Source organism: Brassica rapa, chromosome A03, assembly GCF_000309985.2.
Source record: "Brassica rapa cultivar Chiifu-401-42 chromosome A03, CAAS_Brap_v3.01, whole genome shotgun sequence".
NCBI lineage: Eukaryota > Viridiplantae > Streptophyta > Magnoliopsida > Brassicales > Brassicaceae > Brassica > Brassica rapa.
In genome coordinates, this window is record NC_024797.2 from 32,124,866 (window position 1) to 32,147,995 (window position 23,130).

At 32.9% G+C, this 23,130-nt stretch overlaps 3 protein-coding genes across 5 annotated transcripts; 1 reads left to right on the plus strand and 2 right to left on the minus strand.

Moving 5' to 3' along the window:
- Positions 1-9,460: 9,460 nt before the first annotated feature.
- LOC103862502 lies at positions 9,461-10,613 on the minus strand. Its single transcript, XM_009140207.3, has one exon. The coding sequence runs from the start codon at positions 10,210-10,212 to the stop codon at positions 9,697-9,699; it is 516 nt and encodes a 171-aa protein (XP_009138455.1). The 5' UTR covers positions 10,213-10,613; the 3' UTR covers positions 9,461-9,696.
- A 222-nt stretch (positions 10,614-10,835) lies between these two features.
- Positions 10,836-13,314, minus strand: LOC103862506 (oxygen-evolving enhancer protein 1, chloroplastic). Its single transcript, XM_018657221.2, has 3 exons — positions 13,051-13,314; positions 12,654-12,947; positions 10,836-12,407 (listed from the first exon to the last, which is right to left on the minus strand). The coding sequence occupies exons 1-3, from the start codon at positions 13,255-13,257 to the stop codon at positions 11,949-11,951; spliced, it is 960 nt and encodes a 319-aa protein (XP_018512737.1). The 5' UTR covers positions 13,258-13,314; the 3' UTR covers positions 10,836-11,948.
- Positions 13,315-17,884: 4,570 nt separating this feature from the next.
- On the plus strand, positions 17,885-22,610 carry LOC103862505 (zinc finger CCCH domain-containing protein 55-like). 3 transcript variants are annotated; one of them, XM_033286716.1, is made up of 7 exons: positions 17,885-18,252; positions 18,340-18,519; positions 18,598-18,653; positions 18,740-18,964; positions 19,028-19,902; positions 19,989-20,056; positions 22,025-22,610. In XM_033286716.1, the coding sequence occupies exons 2-5, from the start codon at positions 18,389-18,391 to the stop codon at positions 19,105-19,107; spliced, it is 492 nt and encodes a 163-aa protein (XP_033142607.1). In that variant the 5' UTR covers positions 17,885-18,252; positions 18,340-18,388; the 3' UTR covers positions 19,108-19,902; positions 19,989-20,056; positions 22,025-22,610. The 3 variants fall into 3 exon arrangements, with proteins under 3 accessions (XP_033142607.1, XP_033142606.1, XP_033142605.1); XM_033286715.1 differs by having other exon boundaries at positions 19,028-19,865; positions 19,964-20,056; XM_033286714.1 differs by having other exon boundaries at positions 19,028-20,056.
- The last annotated feature ends 520 nt before the right edge of the window (positions 22,611-23,130 follow it).

Here is a 23,130-nt window from a genome sequence, read left to right on the forward strand (position 1 = left end):
ATTTTATGTTTCTTATAAACTTAATCCAAGTACTTCTTTTTTTTTTCAATAATAGAGGGCAGGGGAAGAAGAATACGAAGACACTTTCTCGGAGAAGAATATAGACCTCTTCAATTCCATTGTCTGAGCCACCATCTCCGAATGTCATAGGCGCTTTGCATTTACACTTGACGCAGACATTCTCCACTGCATCTTTCTCACGGCCATAGCAACCGGACTCACAGTCAGAGAAGTTCTAAATCGGTTTAGGCAGCACCTAAGCGACAAATAAACCATAACCGAAAATATTGTCTTAAAATTTTTTCTAAATCGATCTAAATTTGTTAATCAAGCAATAATGTTAGTTTTTGTATATGTAATTTTTATAATTCATCAAAATAAGTTTATAATTAACCTCAAAAACTAAAATATCTAATGTAAATATTATAAAAAAAATCAATATTTCTAACGGAGATGAATATTTATCTAGTCTCTAGTCCTCTACAAAGAGCCTAATTTTGGTTCTACCGCCTAGTGATTTCTCGAATATTGATTTTTCGCTTTGAAGCATGAAAATCTCACTCTAAAATGCAATCCATAGAAAAGTAACTAGAGAAAAGAGATTTCAATGAGGACATAGTAAGCAACACAACTACAAAAAGCCTAAGTGACAGCGAGACGGAACTTTCCAAAGACGTTGCTCCTGAAACAATCGGCGCAAAATCTTATTCGTCCGAGCCACCGTCCTGAATGTCATAGGCTCATTGCTTTTACATTTGAAGCAGACACTCTCCTTGTTATTTGATAGTGAGGGGAACCAAAACAAAAACCTTAGGGAGGAACAAAACATGTTGGTAGGGAAGATGTTAGAAGCCCAAATATATTTAATAGGCCCAATAATATGATGTGGGCTTTTGTCCAGTTTTATAGAACACTGCATGTCGTTTTTTCGTCCAATACCGGGATGATGTTCTTCTGCCTTTATGAAATATTTATTGTTGTAGAATACTGAGATATTCTCGAAGATAGTGATTGTTACATTCTGTTTGTCCACTCGTCTTTGTTAGGACGTTGGGTGGTGGCTAAAGACGGACCTATTAACATTTGGAGATATTCACTAAAAGTTTGCACACAAAAAAGCATAAAAATATATGGGCTTATTTGCTAAATAGCCAAAAAAAAAAGTGAAATTAGATTTTTAGAGAGAGAGGAGAGAGAGATAGGAAGAGAAAGTAGGAGATATGAGGTTTTTTAGTTAGTTAGTGAATTTTGTTTTTTTTTTGTGTCTACTGGATGCAATTTCCCAAAATATATAGTAACTTAAACACAGAAGATTTTAAGAAAATAAGAAAATAAATAGGAGTTCAAATAAGAACCACACTTGTATACGAAAAGATTTTTCTTTTTAAAAAGTGGGATGGTAGAAAGCTTTTATGTCGACCTTTTCGTTTTTGTCTTTGGTCTTATATGGTTTTGTATAAGAGATATTAGCAAAGCAAAATGATTATGTCGAGGTCTCGTGGTGGACAAATTTGGTTTCAACCCTACTCTTTTCAAGTTGGACCAATGCACATAGAGCATCGTCATTACATAGTGCATTCATATATGTATGTAGTGAAATAGATATTTAAAAAAAGAAGCTACTCATTGGAATGTAATGGATCAATCTTTGATAAGGAATCAAGTGATTCTCTTAATGAAAGGATTATTAATAGTCACTTATAAACCGTATGTATGTTTTAAACAACTTTTTCCTTTTGGTTTGTAGTGTAGTTGTAGAATTTTACATATACTTTCTTACAAACTAACAATAGCTGATGAACAAACAATAAAGATCGTCGTATATTCTTTTGTAGTGATATTTTTTGTTCGTTTGATCAAATCTTTTGCATGCAATGCATGCTATCACTAGTATTATTGAGATCGATAAATGTGTTTAATAGTTAGAAATATAAAAGAAATGACATAATATGATTTTTATTGTCGACCGACATAATATATATGATATTTACAAAATGAAATATCAACAAATCATTAAAAAGTAACAATGAATATCAAAAATAATCGACATATGGTTAGGTTCAGCCGACTGAATCTACTTAGTCAGTTATGTCGGATCTAAACTCTGAGAATAGCGTGTAAGAGTACTTTACTTGAAATAGTTAAATAATAGTATCATGTACAATATCAATTTTAAAACTAATTCTAGATCTTGGGAAAATGGTAGAGACATTCTTTCAAAAAAGAAAATGGTAGAGACAAATAATTTAAGAAGCTAAAGTTTACGGGGTAAAGACAAGAAGACAATACTACTACATTAAGCTTAAATTCTTTCTTAAAAAGAAACAATACACATACAGTATCTGGTGATTCGTAGAACGAATCCAAGAGTGATTTATTTTTGTCATTCAAAGAGTCTTTATAATTAGTAATAAAAAATGTTGAGGACATTCGCATTAACAAAACTTAATACTTTCGTGTAAACTATAAATGGATTGGCCAATGGTTACATCGTCGAATCATTTATTAGAATCTTGAACAGCTGGACTTTTTAGAATCTAGAGTCTCGAATATAAGTATTCCCTCTGTTTTTTTAAAATGCATATTCTAGACTTTTCACATATATTAAGAAAATACATTAAATATGCATTATTTTTTGTGAATAACAATTTTTCACAACTTTTAGCAAATAGAAATTCAATAAACACCATTAATTTTTTTTTAAAACTTACAATTTTTCATAAAATCATACATTGAAAAAGTAAAAAATCTATCTTTTTAAAACAATTTTTTTTCCAGAACAAATATTTTAGGAATGGAGAGAGTATTTGATAACATCATGAATTGTAGTAAGTTGTAACCAAGGCTATAATATCCTTTGTTAAAAAAACCTGCCAAATAATTTTAAATTTGAAGTCCATAAAATTTAATATAGTATCAGAAGCACTAGAGTGGATTCACACACTCTTATGATTTATAATTTGGTCTAAAAAGTAATTTATGCTCTCGGACTCGATAGAGTTAGTATTCAAAAATAATGGTAGAAAAATTATTATTTCGAGGGAAAATATTGAAAATATATGTGTAAATTAATAGGCCATAAGCCTTAATCTACAGAGTGTGTGAGTATATGCTCCACGTTGAAAGTTTTAATGAAACATGAGTAATATATAAAAAAATTAACCTATTTTATTTACCGCTAATCCCATGTATATTAATCATGAAGCATTACAACATGTTTTCGTAGCCACGTGTCATCACGAGAATGACTCTTAGAATTTTTAGAAAATAAATTGGTCCATATAAACATATACTATGCTTTTAATTAAACTAATTATAAAATTAATTAATAGTGTACAAAAAAATATTTTTATTTCCTTAAATAAAAGCTACAGAATTACCTAATATAGTTAACATATATATGACAATTCATTATTATGAATAATACATATTTGATAATAATTTTCTAACCTATCTCTTTTTTGTTTAATTTATACTATTAAAAGAAATTAAACAATCACATTAAACATATAATAAAAAAAATTACATTTTTTCTTATATGTTATATTTTGCATTTTTAAAAACGAATATAAATTACTAAAAATGGTAAAAATCCCATATTGAAAACTTTGTGATCAATGGTTTAACTTTTTTTTTGTTCAAGCAAGATACAAATAGTGATCATATATCGTAGGGGCGGGCATTCGGATACACGTTCGGGTTTGTATAGTTTTAAGTTTTTTATATTTTAAAATATATTTTAACTTATCTGAGTTTTCAAATTTTTAAGAGATTAAGCTATAGATAGGTTTGGAGATAAAACTTTAGAAATATAGAGGCTCTAATTTAGTTGTTGTTTTAAAATTTTAAATGCAATTTTTGTTAATGCAAGAAACAAGAGTTTGATATGTATTTTAAGTGAATAGCAAATAATTGTGTCCATAATTATATGCATATTATCCAACTTTGAGCAATAAGCATCATTAATATAAATATTTTGAATAAAATGAGAGAAATAAACTAGAAATATAAGGTTAAGTATACTTATGTTTGGTTATCTTCAGATATCCATTCGGGTTCAGATATTATCCAAACTGGTGAAATAAGTAATTTGTTTTGTTGTTCTAGAAATAGATGATTTTTAGACCAAACTGATGAATATATACTATACATATATTAATATTTTGAGTCTGCACTTATATATTCTATAACAATTTGATATATTAGATTTGAACACTAATCTATTAATATAGTTTGTCGGTGATTTTCTTCAAAATTTTGATTCTTAGATATGTATCTGAAGTGAAAATAATTTTTACAGATGTCCATTTTTTTTTTTAAATTGACACTTATTTAATTCACCGAATTCATAGAAGAAGTTTAAATTTTTTTTTTTAACTCATATTAGTAAAACAAAGACGAGAATGAAAACACAATTTTGTAGTTGTAGAAAATGAACTCATTTATGGAGAGTTAATAGTAACAAATCGAGAGCAGAAAACCTAATCACATTTCATCATTATACAATCAATGTTGCCAATTTTGTTTTGGTGATTTGTGTCAGCCGTAGAACTTAATTTTCTTCTGTGCATATGAAGTCTTAAAAGTAATTAAAATGAGATGTAATATGTTAACTCTTCAACAACGATAATATATTTAAGAGACCAACATTTGTATTCGTCATTTTATAATCGATAAATATTATAGTGTATTAAAAGCATTTAATAAACAAACATCAAAATACTAAAAGGAGAATATGCTGAGATATTAAGCTATCCACATCATCAAAAATAATCAACCAATCAGAATATTTTATTTTTGGGTATGGGCTTAAAGTTTGTTTAAAGTGGACTTAGGTGTGTGGGCTTGGTTTGATCCCAACAAAAAACAAATCATAATCCACCTCTGAAATTGACAATCACGTTTTTTTCTAGGTTCGAGATACAAAAAGAATGGAGAACCCACCTCAATCGCTCCCTTTGGAAACTGCAGGTACAAAAATACTTTACTGTAGAAAGTAATGTTTTTTTTATGGAGTTAAAAATAGTTCATATATTTTAAGTAACCATACTTAACTCCATCGACACAAAACTTATAATACCAATGGCTGTCACCCAATTTTTTGTTTCTGAGCAACAAATTTGTCAACGTTGATCAGTTAGACAGAATTTTTTTAACAAAAATTAATGTGTTCTAAATTGTTAAAAAACTATAAAGAGTTTTGGAGAATTTGGGGAGTATTGTTAAATGGTTCTACTAAAACCATATAAATGATGCAAATATTTTTAAAATTCTAAACTCACAAAATACTTTACTGTAGAAAGTAATGTTTTTTTATGGAGTTGAAAATAGTTCATATATTTTAAGTAACCATACTTAACTCCATCGACACAACACTTATAATACCAATGGCTCTCACCCAATTTTTTGTTTTTGAGCAACAAATTTGTCAATGTTGATCAGCTTGACAGAATTTTTTTACAAAAATTAATGTGTTCTAAATTGTTAAAAAAACTATAAAGAGTTTTGGAGAATTTGGGAAGTATTGTTAAATGGTTCTACTAAAACCATATAAATGATGCAAATATTTTTAAAATTCTAAAGTCATATATGGTTTTACTAAACTAATAAAATGGAATTCAATTATATTGTAGTATAATTACATGTAACTATAAAATTGAGAATTGCATTATAGATAGGACGACACTGGTCTCCACAAATATAAAAAAACTAAAGAAGGTTTGTAATCAATTATTAAAAAATCATAAATTATTTTCGTGTATTTATTTGTATACTATAGAAATAACTGCATTTTAGTATCTTTTTATTAACTACATTTAATATAATCTGGATTTCTCATATATTATTATTTCAATTTTTATAAGAGTTAGTGTTAATACGGAAAAAAAACATGCATATGGTTTGATAAACATAAGATAATTCTCTTTTTAATAGGAACGTGGTAAGATAATTTAGAAGTTAACTAAAAGAACCATAACTCATATTAAAAAAAGTTAACTAACTCTACTATTATGAGTTTTGTAGGTAACACAACTGTAATACCATATGAACTTCTTTTTATTTGTATGAATGATAAGTTTTTTCCCCACATTTCGGGGGCTTAATAATTTTACAGAAAATAGTATATAGATATATTATCAATTCAGAAACCATTAGAATAATTTTATTTTTTATGACATTTTTAATAATAAACTAAATATTAATTTTTAATATATGAAAAAAATTTTAAAATAATATTCTGCACTATTTATTACAGTATTAAATATTAAATATTATAAAAACTCACATAGTATGAATACATTATTTAATAAATGTCTATAAATAGTTTTACTAGATTAAAATTTAACAATAAGAATTTTCGTATTTAAAAAAAATACTTTAAGAATATTATTAGACATTTTTATAAAACAAAAATATCACTTTTCATTACTATAGGTTAGCTATTTCAGAACACCAATTTGTTAATTTTTACAATCTCTTAGTTATTGACGCTTTTTCAAATCTTTATCTACCTACAAGAAAAAATGTTAAAAGTCGATTACGGTGTAGTATTAAGCTCCAAAACCTTAAATGTAAACTGTAGTTTTCATATTATAAACAATTTGATGTAATATCAACATTACTATAATAAATTCATGAAAATCATATGAATATTTCTACTTACGAATATTTAGTTTACTTAGTTTAGAATCATGAAAAAATAAAACAATATTAAAAATTGTTTGTAAAGTTTTACACAATGCCATTACCCAGCCGCTTGAAACCCCAATTCCCCTAACTGCCTTGGAGCAGGCAAATTCATAAATATACTTATTCAAGAAAAAGAAAACAACTATAAAATACATGATTTCTACCATGCACAACGAGCTATTCCCTATTAAATTTAAAACTCAAAATCTCATTGAAGGTTTCTTTAGTGATTATGTATCTAATAATTCACATTTATCTGCTATGCAGTACTCGAGCTATCAACAGAAATGAACCAGCGTTAAAATTCCTTATCCGATGATGGATACCTCACTACTTCCAAGTACGTCTCCCTATTCTATTAACTAAGTAAACCGATTCCTATTACTAAGTTATGTTCACTGATATATTTCAAAATAAATTCCAGGCTCTCCAACTCAAGAAAATCTCATCACATGTACCATCTTCGTCGTCAAAAAGTCCACCATCTTATTTATGATTTCCATTTCTCTGTTATAAGACTTTAGCATTTACTCTTTATAATGATAATGACTTTACTGTGCTTCTAAACATGATTTATAACAAATTTAAATTTTAAAACTGATCTACTGTACTTTGGACAACCAAAAAAGTTTGACAAATCAAACAAATAATAGCTAAAACTTCATCACATATGCGTTTGAGATTAAAATAATATAAACATTTTCCGCGCGTAAGAAATATCAAACCACACATCAAAATATACAAATTATAAAGATGGGCAATACAAAATAATTCTCATTCTCATTTGTGCAGGACATGCGGCCGAAGATCACCCCAACCAAAGCGACCACCTCGGACCACAATCAATAATCGTTAGGATCATTAGGATGTGGTCCATCACAAACCACATAAACAAAAATGTTTTCCTAAGAACAACTTTCATGTGTCTTGACATCCAGGTTTGTCTAAAAATACTATGTTTTTATCACTTTAACTACATTTGAAATGATTGCTTTTAACCACTAAACATGAACAACAAATGGAATGGAGGGTGCATATTTCTACATCTGACAAAATGTACCAACGGTTCGAAGAAGGGAAAACATACCACCAATTCCTTCATACATATTCCATCCCCAACACTATACCCAGTTGATCAGCTTAGCCAGTTCAACTAACTTCCTTCCAGGTAAAAAAAAACCATTACCTATCTCACATACCAAAAAATTCTCTTTTATTGTTACTAAAAAATTTATTCCCACAACTGTTATTGGCCGAATATGCATCATCCAAGAAAGTGATATATATATAACCACAACAACGATACAAAGATCATCATTGGATTGTGTTTAGACTGGTACTAACATTTTATTAAATAAGATTTGTTTTTCACCAAAAAAATATAATACAATATTTTTTTGTAGATCCAAATTGGTACGTCTAACTATATGGGACAACGAGGTAGCTAATTTTAGAGAGCTAAATCGCATATCTACCAGAAAAAAAACAAATCGTAATCATCACAAGTATAATTCCACGGTTACATGAAGGTAATAACCTAAACATAAAGTTTATGTCAAACTAAATGCTTAAAAATATTCCGCTTCTACAGAGAAACTATCACTCACAACCACACCAGGATCGCGCTTTTACTTTGACAACGACATTGATATCATACAATGCTTTTAAAAGAAGAATGAACTGCTATCCTAAACCTGATGGCATAACTCCACATAGGATCGAACAATAAGAAAGTAAACGAGACCAGTCAACTGTTTAAAAATTTACATTACTATTTCCTACGTCAATTAAAATAATCATTGTATCAATAATTACTAATAGCCATCGATAATACTTTTTTGTTTCTTTATTTAACATTCAATGATTATTTTAATCCAAGCATTATTTTACATTAAACATAATTTAGACAAAATTATATTAATCTACTATGATATTCTACTTTAACATTTTCATAGAAAAGTAACCCATGCGTAACCTGGGAACCGCCCTAATTATTCTAAAAATTTATTCTGCGCATGCGTACGAATTATCATCTAGTTAATTTTAATTTAGAAACCAACGAAAATTAACAACTTATAGAGTAAAGATACAGAAGACGAATGCCAAGGTCATCTATACGAGTATTGTAATATTTATACCTACAAAAGGCAAATAATTAAAATGGTCACAAACTAACATGTAATTCCGTTTTCTATTCGTTCTTGATATCAATCTATCTAGTCATTTTAAAATGATGCTTCGTTAAACATACTTATATCCAAGTTTGATCTTATGATCATACTTTGTTCAAAAAAAAAAAAAAATCTTATGATCATATACTTATAATACCGAGACGGGATGTCTTAAATGATAAACATTGTAACGTGATAGAAATTGACATGATATACTTAGTAAAATAGCAACTATAGGTATAACCTGTAGAAGGTAAATTAGAACTCAGCTTTCTCTAGTGAACACAAAAACAGACCGATTAAAGAACTGTGTAACTAATATTATTGAACATTTAACATGTGAAAGCACATCTGTTTTTCTTTGTCAACGTGAAAACCACATAACATCAGGTATGTATGTACGTATTTTGACGATTTTGTTAAACATTGTATTTTAATTTATATTGCAATCCAATACCGCGTTACAGGGTTTTCGGGACCAATCACATGTTCTTTTCTTATCATTATAACAACAATGAAATAGTGTTCTGTATTTGTCTATTCAAAAGATGAAATCTAATATGATTAGTTATGCTAATCTAATATGACCAAGATATAGATTTAAACTATAAAATTGTCTCATAACGGAGATTTTAAAATCCATGGGAAAAGGGAAAGTGTAAGAAGAATAAGAATTTAAAGTCGACAAATGTCACAAATCAATGATAAGTACTATTGCTACTAAAATCCCAAAAGATAACTTTTCGAATATTGCTAATTTGCAACTTGATTCTTCATTGAATGACTAAAGTGCCCCAACATAATTACAACTATCCACAAACTCTAAAACTACCCTTCACTCTTCTATCGCACTCAGCTCCGCCGCGTAACACTTCCTCCTCCGGCCACTATTACTGCTACTACCACCACCGTCACCGTCTCTGCCTTTCCTTCTACCACCGCCGGATCCCACTGTATCATCACCGGAGCCAAATCTCTTCCGAGACTTACCAGCGACAATAGGATCTACACGTTTCCGGCGACAACTTCCTCCACCACCACCGCTTTGCATGAGCGCAGCGCTAGCTTTAACGGCCAATGCAGCCATCTCATCGGCTCTAAGCGGCTCACGAAGCCAACGAAGAGGAAGCGCGAAGTATATCTGACCTAGCTGAAGCTCTTCGTCGGCGCTAATAGCTGAAACGGCGTCGTCGAAGTCCATATCGTCTGAGTTGCAGATAAAACACATGGGATACTTTTGCAAAACGTATCCTACTTTCACGGGGCTAGTAAACTCTATCATCCTCCCGTCTTGCAAGATCAGTTTCGCCGTTGCCACTTGAGTCGACTCGCTCGAACTGCATATACCCATCTCGCCGAGTTGACTCGTAAGCCGTGGCTCGTTCTCAGGTGAAATAAGCTTATTGAAGGGTTTGTAACTTGTGAGAGGAAGTGATAATGTGAAAGAGAAATGGAAAACTTAGTGTAATAAATAGACAAGAAGAGTTTGAGTTTGTGTTTGAAAAAAACTGAATGCCACGTAGGACTTTGTCGTTTTGTAAACCAATAGGAAGTGATGACAGGCTGTATAAGTGGTGGGGACTGGGGAGGATGCCAGCTTTGTGTGTGTTTAGATAGTTTTACCCTTTATTAATTACCTATAATTACCATGTTAGGGACTGAGCTTAGTTATCATGAGTGTATTATGAATGAATATGAACACACTTGCTTTAGCTAAACTGATATAATGCTCGTGGGGGTAGCGTGGGGGGTTTAGGAATTTAACAACTTGAAAGATGATATAAAACAACTTCAAATCACAATAGGGTCCATTATAATTGATGCCCTTTATGGCTAGGTTACAAATTTAAATCTAATATCGATTCCCACTTTTTGTGGTATATGAATAATTATGAACTTTCTTGTCACTTTTAAATCTGTGATTTTGATTGGCCAAGAAGCTGTCGGATCCTTCAATGTAATTTAATTTCACTAGATATGTAACATGTACTTTTCAGTAGTGTGTTTATTCTTTATTCATTTTTATCATGTATATATAGATTTCAAAGTTAGTTCATATCACTAATTATTTCGATATTTACGCTTCATTTATGATTTTACTGGTGGCTATTTTTAAACAAATGTAGTTAGTGAAGCATATTGAAATAAAAAGTTGACGTTGTTTAATCTGTTTCTTTGAACTTGAAAAATAAGCAGCTAACGTTGTATTATTCATCATTTCTTTCTTCTTCGTTTACCTTTCAAACTAGTGAATACGAATGAATATGAACACACTTGTTTAGTAAATATTATGAGTGTATTGTGTGGCAGATAGATTATCAATTTACAAAATTGATAGGATAATGCTCGTGGGGTAGCACGGTGGGTTTAAGAATAAAATAGCTTGAATGATCTAAATGATATAAAACAACTTCAAATCACAATAGGGTCCATTGTAATTGCTGCCCTTTATGAGTAGGTTACAAATTTAAATGTATAATGGTTCCCATTTTTGTAGTATATGAATAATTATGAATTCTCTTGTCACTTTTAAATCTATGATTTTGATTGCCCAAGAAGCTGTCGGATCCTTCAATATGTAGCATGCGCTTTTTTTTTTTTATAGTAGTGTGTTTATGCTTTATTCATTTTATATACGTTTTGAATTTAATCTCATTAATCTCTTTTTCAACTTGATGTTGTTTAATCTTTCATAGATGACAAGTTCAGTAGTGACTTGTCATTGATGAACGGTGGTTTTTAAATAATAGTAGAATAGATAAGAGATGAAATCCAATAGCTAAAATAATATTTACTTTCAACTTAGAAAAATGGTCTCACATTATGTTAAAACATTTTTTGTTCTAAAAGTAGCACACAAGAAATTTTCTTTTCCAAAACAGGCCTTAATTAAAAGTACAAAAATATTTTTTATTTTATAATTGAATTTGTTTTTAGTGATTAGAGTTTATGGTTTAGTATTTATAAAATGAGATTAACATACAAGAATATTAATGCTTGTTTCAAAGCAATTAAGCAAACCTTTTGTTTAACCAGAATAATCAACATCTGCTAATCAGACTAAACAAACAGATTCTCTAGCATGTTTTATTGCTCAAGTTTAGCATACCAGATACCCTGGATCTTGACATCTTCAGGAGTTTTAGCACCCAAGTTTGTATCCGAAGGCTGAATACTCTCAAACAAACTTATCACTTCACCGCTCTCGGGTTTACTCTTTGTTACACTGAATGTTATCTCCCCAACCGAAGCAGCTGTGTTCTTGTTGTTCTCCTTATCCAACTCTTCATCGTCCCCTCTAGCTGGTAACGCAACTGCATTGTCATATCCTGTAGAGCCACCACGGCCTTTTGGGTCCAAGAAAGACGAGCCTCTATAAGATGGCACCAAGAAATCTCCACCAAAGCTCTCTGGTTTACCTGTTGCCACAAGCTGCTTTATGGTGAACAAGAATGGTATACGCTCACCGCCTGGAAGTTGTACTGTTACTGTAGCGTAGTCACTACCGTCTTTCTCAAGAAACCTCACCGTTCCATCAGATGCTACCTATTGAATCAGTACAAGTTCGTTAAGAGGATACATAAAAATAGTGTTCTAAGAATCAGTATAAGCAACGCGTAATCGTCCATCTAGTCAGCAAATCAGGATTAAACGAAACAATTTTCTTGAATATTTTTATTTTAAAAATCGGTCTAAAATTACCTAATCAATAATTCCATATAAAACGTTTAATTAACATCTACTGATTTCTTGAACATTTATAAAACAGAGCCTAGCAAGGATCATATTTACTTCAAAAGGGCCTTCGATTTCGTCGAGTGTGTAGGTAAGACGGGTCATGAGCTTGGTGTTTTGAAAAACCGGCGTGGCGTTCCTGCTAACATCTTCTGCTTTGACGGTGAATGAAGTTGGCTCCAAGCAGACTTTCTTGGCGTAGTATTTGCCTGGCTTAATGGCGAATGACTCCAAGCCACCTTCAATGGTTGGACACTGATTAGCGGTTCCAGTTCCTTTCACTTCCATGTATGTCTTGCTCTGTATCTCCTTGTATGTTAGCCTCTTCGGCACTCCTTCTGCACTTGCACCCTTATTCATACAAAATATAATAAACCTTAACTCTAGTAATCAAGATCATAGGAATCACACTGAGTCTTTAGCATCAAAGATATAGATCGATCAAGAACCGTACCGAGACTACAAGAGCAGAGGTAGCTAGTGCAAAACCAGCGATCTTGGTAGCCTCAACGCAGTTCAGAGTCAAGTTCTTAAGATCGTCGTGGAGGGAGCAAGAGACACGTCTCGTCACCGGCTTAAAGGATTTAGAGACGCTCTGAGAAGGAGGATGGAGTTTTGCGGCTGTGAGAGACTGCAGAGCCACGGTGGTAACGGCAGCCATTGTCAGCCGCAGAGTTCCTTGTCTGATCAGACAAAAAAAAACTCTCTAATGTGTCTCCTTAGTGTCAAATGATTATCAGGTTCAGTCTTATGTTACGTGTCTGATGATTGTTGGTCACCAAAAGATTCCGCATCTTGAATGAATATTATTAGTACAACAAGATGTGCGCTTTGAAAACGTCATGTATTACACTTCTTAAAAAAAAATGGCAAGTAGTTAACATCATGTATTAGTTTTACTTAGGCCTGCGATTCCGAACCAAACCGAACGGTCCGAACCGAACCGAACCGATGTTTTGACATTTCGGTTATTGTTCGGTTACGGGTAGGAAACCGTTCGGCAAAGATTTATATATAGTTCGGTTATTCCCTCGGTTCGGTTAAGAGTAACCGATCGGAAACCCGAGAATCATTAAACCTAGGTATAAATACTTCTCTTAAGCTTAATGATCGGTTAACCTTTTACTAAGCAGATCGAAAACATAACCTCTCTATGACTCTATCTAATCTTTAAACTCAAATCCATTTCTCTCAAACCGATCGATTAAAAAGGTTAGTTCTGCTTCAATCTTCATCTTCTGTTGATTTTGTAGATTAGGTTTCTGTTTCAGATCGATTTTGAAACATTTAGTATTTAGGGATTAAAGTCAAAATCGATATGAGTTTTATGATTAGTGTTGAATAATGGTTTGATTTAAGTGTCTGTCGATTTTGTAGAACATGGTCTTAATTTTGTGTTGAATGTTGAATGATGGTTTGATTTTGTATCTCATTGTCTTAATTTTTTTTCCTTGATGTAGATGTCTGCTTATGAAGATAACATTGATGATGATCAACCTGAAGAAGGACATGAATCTCAAGCTGGTGGAAAGAAAAGGCCGGCTTCAGAGAGATCAAGTACCGAACTGCCTCCACCTACAAAGAAGAAACAAGTTCACAGAGCAGAAGTGTGGCAACACTTTATTCAGAGGGAAGATGACCCGAGCATAGCTAACTGTCGATATTGTGGTCAAGATATAAGCTGCGACTCTAAGAAGAGTGGAACAAGTGCCATGAAAAATCACATATCTCGCTGTAAGTTGCATGAACTCTTTAAGTCTAGTGGGGGTCAGACAATCCTAGGTGGTGATAGTAGTGGTGTAGTGACTGCAGTGAAGTATGATGCTACTCTGTTTAGGAGATCTGTCAATGAGATGATTGTGTTGAATGAGTTACCGTTTGCTTTTGTGGAATCTGAAGGGTTTAGGCGTTTCTGTAAGAACGTGTTGCCTATGTACACGGTTCATTGTAGGAGAACAGCAACAGAGGACATTTTTGGGATGTTCTTGAAAGAGAAAGAAGCGTTGAAGCACTTGTTCAGTTCTGAGCAGAAGAGAGTCTCTCTAACCACAGATATATGGGTTGCTCCTACAACCTCTTGCAGCTACATGGTTGTGACAGCTCACTGGATTGACAGAAACTGGACTATGCAGAAGAGGATTATTAGCTTTAAACCAGTGACAGACCATAAAGGAGAAACGATAGCTGAACATCTCAGTCACTGTCTTGAAGATTGGGGAATCAAGAAGGTGTTCACAGTGACAGTAGACAACGCCAAGGGGAATGATAAGGCACTACGACTGTTTATGGAAGCATTTAAGCAAGTAGGAGCAGATGCTTTAGTTAGGAATGGGGCGTTGATGCATATGCGCTGCTGTGCCCACATATTAAACTTGATAGTGAGGGACGGTTTAGCTGAGGTAAAAGAAAGTATGGTGGCTATCAGGAACGCAGTCAAGTATGTGAGATCATCTGGTCCACGGCTACAATCGTTTCAGTTGAGGGTCCTCACAGGAAAAGTTAGTAGAGGAAGCTTGTCTTTGGACTGTACTACAAGGTGGAACTCAACATATCTGATGTTGTGTGCTGCGTTGAAGTTTAGGGTTGCGTTTGAGAAGCTTCTAGCAGAAGATATGTTGTACAATGATTACTTCAACGAAGAAGAAGAGACTCGACATAAAAGGGTTGGACCTCCAACTTCTCACGGGTGGGATGAAGTGCAGAGGTTAGTGAAGTTTCTCAAGCTCTTCTTTGGTTGCACGTTGGCGTTTTCAGCATCCAAGACAGTCACTTCAACTATATGTTACAATGAGATTGTTGTCATCGAGAGGAACCTCATCAGTTTGAGCAACAGCAGAGATGGAGTTCTTCAGATTCAAGCAAGGGAGATGAGGAACAAGTTCGAGAAATATTGGGATGGCCTTATCAACATGAATCCACTTATCATCATTGCAAGCGTGTTTGATCCAAGAAACAAGATGCAGTTTGCTTGCATTTGCTTTGACAAGCTCTACGGTAAGGACAGTGTCGAGAGTACCCATCTTAGAAGCTCAATTAGGACTTTGCTGAAACATCTGTTTGAGGAGTATGCAGTAAAGATGCGTCCACAATCTCAAGGCTCTAGTAGTGCTGGTAACAATAGTGAGAATGTCGAACATGAGACTTGAAACATGTTTGACATTTCTGATGATGATGAAGAGTATGAGGGTAGGGATTCTTTGTACTCAGAGATGGAGCAGAGGTTGCAAATGATGAAGGCAGTAGCGAGCTTGATATTTACCTGATGGAAAGACCAGTGCTACGGACCTCAGATAGGATGGGAAGGGAATTTGATGTTTTGGGATGGTGGGGTCGTAATGCTGCGAAGTATCCAGTTCTATCAGATATGGTGAAAGATGTTCTAGCTATTCAGGTCTCTTCGGTTGCTTCAGAGTCAGCATTTAGTACTAGTGGAAGGATTTTAGATCCATATCGAAGCTGTCTAACACCCTACATGATCGAAGCACTCGTATGCACACAGCAATGGATTCGAAATAATATACATGCCGAGAAGCTTGCAAGTTTGGTTCAGATGTTTGAAGAATTGGATTTTCATGAGTCTTTAGGTAAATCTTTCACTTTTTCTGTTAATATTTATGATGTATTTTGTGCTAATTGTATTTGTCATTGTGTAGAGACTCTGGAAGTAACAAGACAAGCTGAGAATTAGAGGTATTTGTCATTGTCTCTTTATTTACTTTGTAGTTTGAAGTTTGTATCTTCTAAAGCCTGAACTGATTTGTACCTTAGTAAATTGCAGGTTGGAGTATGAGAGTGAGCGTGGTGATGGCCTGTCCTTTTTTGGCTCTTGTTCTCTGTTTTTGGACTTAAGCTTTCCTATTTCCCTTTCTCTATTTTTGGTAAAACCACCACTTGAATCTATAACTCTTTGCCTTTTTGAATGTGTGTGTTCGTGCAAAGAGAGTTAGATTCAATAGGTTTTAATGTTTTATGAACTATTGTAGATGTTTGGGAAATGGATGTATTTGGTTTGAAGTTTTAACAATGAAATTTCTTGTGTGTTTGACTAATTTTCCGAAATTTTAACAGATTAACCGATTAACCGAATTGAACCGACGAACCAAAATTACCCAATAACCGTTTTTTAACATATGAACCGATTTTTAACAAATTAACCGGTTTTTCCGAAATTGAAATTAACCGAAATTAACCGAAATAACCGTAATTAACCGAATTAACCGATTTTCATTCACATTTACAAATAGAATCGGTTAATTTCGGAAATTCCATGATTCCGAAAAAACCGATTTCCGAACCGAACCGATAAATTTATCGGTTATTATCGAATTACTTTCCGAAAAATCGGTAAACCGAAAACCGAAAAATCGGTTCGGTTCGGTTTCGGAAAACCGAAATCGCAGGCCTAGTTTTACTTACACGAGGATCCACACTAATTTTGAGCCAGCCCACTCTCGTTTATTCAAGAATAAAATAATTTGATTAATCAAATATGGGAAGTCATGAGTGAAATCTCAATTAGCTGATGTATAATTGGTTTTAAAACAAAAATAGACATAGGGATATGGAAGGAAAAAGATGAAGTTGGTGCTAGTGATGAGGCCTCAATTTTACTTAGCCTCAATACGGTCTTAGAGAAAAAGAGCTCTCTCTCTCTCTCTCTCTCTCCAAATCTCTATTTTCTGAATCACTTACTTTTACTTCCTTCCTCATTGCCACTACCCACCACAAAGTAATTCTTATAAAACACACACACACCTTCTCTTAGGGGTGGGCGTTCGGGTATCCGTTCGGGTCGAGTATTTTGGATTTTTGGATATTTCGGTATAGAGGTGTAGAACCCGTTCGGGTATTTCTATACTTCGGGTCGGGTTCGGATATTTTTAGTTCGGATTCAGTTATTTCGGATCGGGTTCGGATATTTAGACTTTGAAAAAAAAAATTAAAATTTTTATTTCTCAAATTTCTTGTACTTAAAAATATAACTTTCACTTAACTAATTTTTTATTTTTAATAGATTGAATGATTAATAGATTTGGACATAACATTTTAAAACTAAAATGCATTAATTTAGTTATTGTTTTTAAATTGTGGATGTAACTTTTTGTTAATTTTTGAAATTAAAACTTTACATGCATTTTAAGTAAGTAGCAAATCATTTTTTTCCGTACATATATGTATATCATATGAACTTAAAGTATGTGTACTATCAATATAAATATTTTATATAAAATGAGAGATGTAACTAGAAATATAAGGTTAATTATACATATCTTCGGATATCCATTCGGGTTCGGATATTATACGTTCGGGTTTGGGTATCCAATCTCTCCTAATTCAATACCCGTTCGGGTATTTTGCTACTTCGGTTCGGATTTCGGTTAGGATTTTTCGGATCGGGTTCGGGTGCCACTTCGGATATCGGGTAAAGTGCCCACCCCTACCTTCTCTCTTCTTCCTCTTCTTTTCATCACTATTCATTCATATACACTCTTCCTCTGAAAAGTCTTTGGTATATGTAATTCAGTTCCGGTTTTGTAACCTATGTATTATACCTTCTCTGAATCTTTCTATGGTATTTGATTTGTTTGTTGTCTCGGTTAGTTTAGTTTGAATCTGAAAGCTCCTTCACTGATGCAGACGTCTCCTCTTATTTCAGGTAATGTTAAAGAGAGAATCAAAGCATCATTGTTTCTTTGTTTGTGTTGACATTGTGATGGTAACTTCTTGTATGTGTACTGTGTAGTGACTTTGGAGCTGTGGAAGATGTGAGGATACCATATCAGCAGCAACGGATGTATAGGTTTGTTACTTTCGCTAATGCTGAAACTGTGAGAACCATATTGGCTCGTGGGAATCCTCATTTCATCTGTGAGTCTCGTGTGCTTGTTAAACCGTATAAGGAGAAAGGAAAGATCCTTCAAAAGTAATGTACTTGATCCCTCTTTGTGTTTTTTAGTCTGCTTTGGGTTTGTTTTCTTATTACGGTTTGGTGAAATGATAGCAAGTGGCAACAGCAGCAACTTCAGCAGCTGTTGGATCTCTATGAATGTCACTTGGGTTAGTTACTATTTTGAGATAAGAATTTTTTTTTTTGTTTCTTTCTTACTGAGATTGTAACTCTTCAGTTGTCTTTTCATTACCAGGGCCAAAGATGTTTTCAAGGAACACAGATGAGATGATGAGAAGGAAAGCTGATTTACAACATGCCATTGAAGTAGAACTCCAAAGAAGAAGGTTCTTGGCTCTGCAATTGCCTGAGAGGGAGAACGAGCTTAGTTTTTCTATCGGCTCTCCTTCTCATCTCCCACCTCGGTTCAACCATAGTCTTCTCTTTAATTCAGAAAGCAGCATGGAAGAAACCACAGAAGGTTGTTCTTGTTGACCTAAGCTTTCTTTTCTCGGCCTTCATTGATGATCTTTTTTCCTGGCAGGTGATAGTGATAGAGGTGAAAGCCATCTTCATCTAGTACCAAACAACAACAACGAACGTGGATACAGTAGCGAGTTCTAAAATAGGTAAATGAGTGATTTGAATCAAGGCCTAAATGAGTGTATATATAAAAGCTTTAGGATATTATGTCATCAACAAAAAGCTATTATGAATAACCTCAGACAATATATGGAGGATGATCAGATCAACATAGTAACTGAAACTCCAATTAGATTTTCTTTTTGTTTTTTTTGGTCCTAGTTCTATTGATGGGCAAAAGCTGCATATGTTACTTTCTACCATGATTGTATAAAATGCATGTATGCATGATTGTACTAATCTTTATTTTTATGTTTTTTATAAATGTATGTTTAAAATGTTATCTTTTAATATGTTTTATGAATAAATAAATTTTGTCCAAAAAAAATAATGTTTAATATTTTATTTTCTTAAGCACTCCATATTAAGCATCTTGCATTGGAGGATCAAAATATACAAGTTTCTTAATGAAATGCTTAACACATATTTAATAATAAAAAAAGTGATTAAGCACCCCAATAGGAGTGCTATGGATAATGTTGCTCTAACATTAAAAGGATTGTGTCCATTGGTAATAGCTCATAAAGCTGGGAAATAAAGCCACGCAAGAGTAAAGGAGCAAAGAAGAAGAATGAGGAGAAAGATTCTCATTGTTATTCAAGAATGACAAGTCAATTTTTGCTTCTTTACCTCTTTTTCTTTCTCTATAACAAAATAATTAATATTGTGGTTGGGCAGTGTTGCCCATTGCCATAGAGATAAGTGCTAAAACACCAGATGAATTCCAAGTGGCTCTCAAGGTTGTCAGAGAGCCTTACACTTTTCATTTGATATAAGGTAATGTTTTGAAAACCAGTGAATACAGTTCTCTCACATTGAGGATATGTTTTTGGTAAAGGGAATCTCTACGGACATAATCTTAGGTGTGAGGAAGCTCTTGGCGGTCCATGTTCAAACATGCCACTTCACCAACTTCTCTCTTTCTCATCAGGTTTCCTCTTCATGCACTTATGATATTCGATGATGATTTTGGTTAATGGCGTTACATATCTTTTCTTCTTAAGAAAGGTTGATTTAAAAAAACATTTTCTTTACGGTATTTGCTATGGGGCCCAGTATGGTGTTACGTAGGCCCAAACACGCAAAAGAAATTAAAACTCTAGAGGCGAGAGTAGGCCTGGGCATTCGGGGTCCCAATCGGGTTTCGGTTTTGTCCAATCGGGTCTCGTTTTTTCGGGTTTATTAAAATCAACCCCATTCGGACTATATAAAAATTCGGTTCAGGACCGGTTCGGATTTTATCGGGTTCGGATCGGGGTTAGTAAATCTTCAAAGAACCGGTACAACCCGTTGTACTTTCGGGTTTTTGGTTCCAACTGGTTCTTCGGTTCTAAAGTACTTGATTTATACCTATTTTGTAACCAAAACATAAGTAAAATCGGTTCTTCGGGTTAAAAGTACTTGATTTGTACCTATTTTGTAACCAAAGCATAAGTAAAATCGATTCATAAAAATAAGAAAAAAACATCAAACATGATCATTCAAAGTCAAACGAAAGGTATACGTTGTTATTGATAGAAAGAAAACTAATAAATGAAATCATAAAACGAAAAATTAAGTTCTCATGAAATGAAAAAAAATATTCAATGAAAATAAAATCAAAATCTAAAACTTTCAAGCCTCAACCGCCACTTTCAACCATCAACCTTCATGTAGTAGATAGTTATTGTAGATGTTTGATAATATCTTAGTGTATTTTGGCTACATATCAGAAATTGAGATCATGTTTGGTACAAGTTCTTTTTTGGCATTTTGAATGTTTCGGGTTCTATCGGATATCCATTTAATTTCGGGTTCGGTTCGGATAATACCCATAACCCGAAATACCATAAAACAAGATCTATTCGGTATTTATGTCGGGTTCAGATCGGTTCGGATTCATTTTTATCGGATCGGGTTCGGTTCGGATTTTCGGGTTCGGTTTATTTGCCCAGCCCTAGGCGAGAGACTAGTTTCTTCAAAAACCCTAATCTTCTTGTACACTATTATGTGATCTTGTTGTCTCTGTTAATATTCTGCTGCTATATAAACGTGAAGTTATTCCTATTTTTTTTATATATATATTGTTTTCAGCTAAGAAGATATAGAGATAAAGATATATACTTTAAGAGATATAGATGAATACTACTTAGTCATTATCTTCTCAGGTAGTTCCCCTTTTAATTAGGATCTATCTTGTGTATATATACCGAGCTATGTACATCAATACCATCAACACATTACAATCTATTTCAGAAGACATTCTTAATATCTTGGGATTTTCGAGTAACTTTGTGATTAACTATGGTAAGTGTATCCCTTTATTATCTGAGGGAAGTTTGATATATTTCATCTTTCTTTAATTCCATCACTGGAAGCTACGCCAGGCTTTTTTTTATTAAACTGAATCTTCATTAGGTCTAGGGAAGAGTCCATGAGTTTCTTTGTTTTCTGAGTTTTAACGGAGTTTTTGATGCTCTGTGTATCTTAGGCTAAGCCCCCACCCAGACATATCTCATTAGGTCTATGTTTCGTGTAAAATAGAGGTTTTGATTCTTCTTTTATTTTTTGAAAAAGAGAGGTTTTGATTTTATTGATTGTTATTAGTTTGTGTAGTTAGTCTTATCACAAAATTATACTCCATCTGTTTCATATTTAGTGTCATTTTAATATTTTGTTCTTGTTACAAAATAAATGTTACATTTTAAAATTTCAATGCAACTTTCAGCTTTATATTAATTATTACAAATTAAATACATTGATTTTATAAATAATTTTATTTATCTCAAATATTATTGGTTGGATATGTATAATTAATAGAAACTTAAATGCATTTCAATCATTTTTTTAATTTGTGCAAAAAATGTCAAAATAACATTCCGTATGAAACAAAAAGAGTATTAACAAAACAAAATTGCAGGAGAGGGAGCAGCTTATTTACGAGCACATAGAATACTACTTGAATGAACGCAAGCAACATCTAAACAAGCTGCAGCGAATGCTGAACATAGGTATCTGTGTTAGTGTTGGAGGGATATTGTTCACCGGCTGGTACGGAGGTATCATAACAGTTCCAATGTTTCAAAACTGAGAGTGGAGTTTGCCGCTTGTGTTTTTCATCTTCATGGAAGAAGACTTATGGATGATTTTAGTGTGTTTTCTTTTCTTTTTGGTTTTTGTTTAAATTTTAATTTGTTTTTGAGTAATTTTTCCCCCAAATAAAATAGAAAATTTAACAACCAAAGCTTTATCAATTATCACCTAAGTTAGCAAGCAAGTAAACAAAAACAATTCTGATTATGGTTGGATGACAATTAGCTCTATAAGCAACAAGCAATTGTAGTAAAATCTCCATGAACACGGTTGCCAAGGAACAACCAAAAAACAGATGTTGATGTGATTCACTATGCCCGTAACAGAGAACACAAACATCAGGCACAAAAACATCTGTTCTCTTTAAATGATTTCACGCCTGAAAAAAAAAAACAGTTTCAGTAAGGTCCACAGATTAAATAAGCAACAAATGAAAAGGAGATGAAGAAGAAGAAGCTTGCTTGGCGTGTCAACATTCAGAGATCCTTCCCCTATGTGCAGCCATTATCATTATCAACACAAGATAACACGGTTTAATCATCGTGTGTTTAAAGATATCAACATATCTATTTTAAAAACAATATCAAATATTCTGTAAAACAGTTTAAGCTTGATTTGCTCTAATATTATCCATTGTTATAGACTATATAATGTAAACAATTACTAACTTTAAAAAAATTAAATTATTATAAAATAATTAAAATCATAAGAGATTTGCCCCCACGGGAGTAACACTAGTTAGCTCTATAAACAACAAGCAACTGTAGTAAACTACCAAATGCTAAAGGATCATCATGGAGATGAGTGCAGTCAATATAATCTAAAGGAAACAGATTAGTTGAGACTGCCGGATTGTTAAATGCATTTGAGAACAAGCTTTGTTAGCTATCAAAGGACATGAAATCTGTGTATTACACACTTTCTTAAAACAAA

Excerpts from the sequence above, each read along its gene's own strand:
- LOC103862502 (XM_009140207.3), bottom strand. The coding sequence starts at position 10,212 with ATGGGTATATGCAGTTCGAGCGAGTCGACTCAAGTGGCAACGGCGAAA.
- LOC103862506 (XM_018657221.2), bottom strand. The coding sequence starts at position 13,257 with ATGGCTGCCGTTACCACCGTGGCTCTGCAGTCTCTCACAGCCGCAAAA. Across the intron at positions 12,948-13,050 it reads CCTCTGCTCTTGTAGTCTCG|GGTGCAAGTGCAGAAGGAGT; the intron begins GTACGGTTCTTG and ends TGTATGAATAAG. Across the intron at positions 12,408-12,653 it reads AAATCGAAGGCCCTTTTGAA|GTAGCATCTGATGGAACGGT; the intron begins GTAAATATGATC and ends CTGATTCAATAG.
- LOC103862505 (XM_033286714.1), top strand. The coding sequence starts at position 18,389 with ATGTATAGGTTTGTTACTTTCGCTAATGCTGAAACTGTGAGAACCATA. Across the intron at positions 18,654-18,739 it reads TCTCTATGAATGTCACTTGG|GGCCAAAGATGTTTTCAAGG; the intron begins GTTAGTTACTAT and ends TTTCATTACCAG. Across the intron at positions 18,965-19,027 it reads CATGGAAGAAACCACAGAAG|GTGATAGTGATAGAGGTGAA; the intron begins GTTGTTCTTGTT and ends TTTTCCTGGCAG.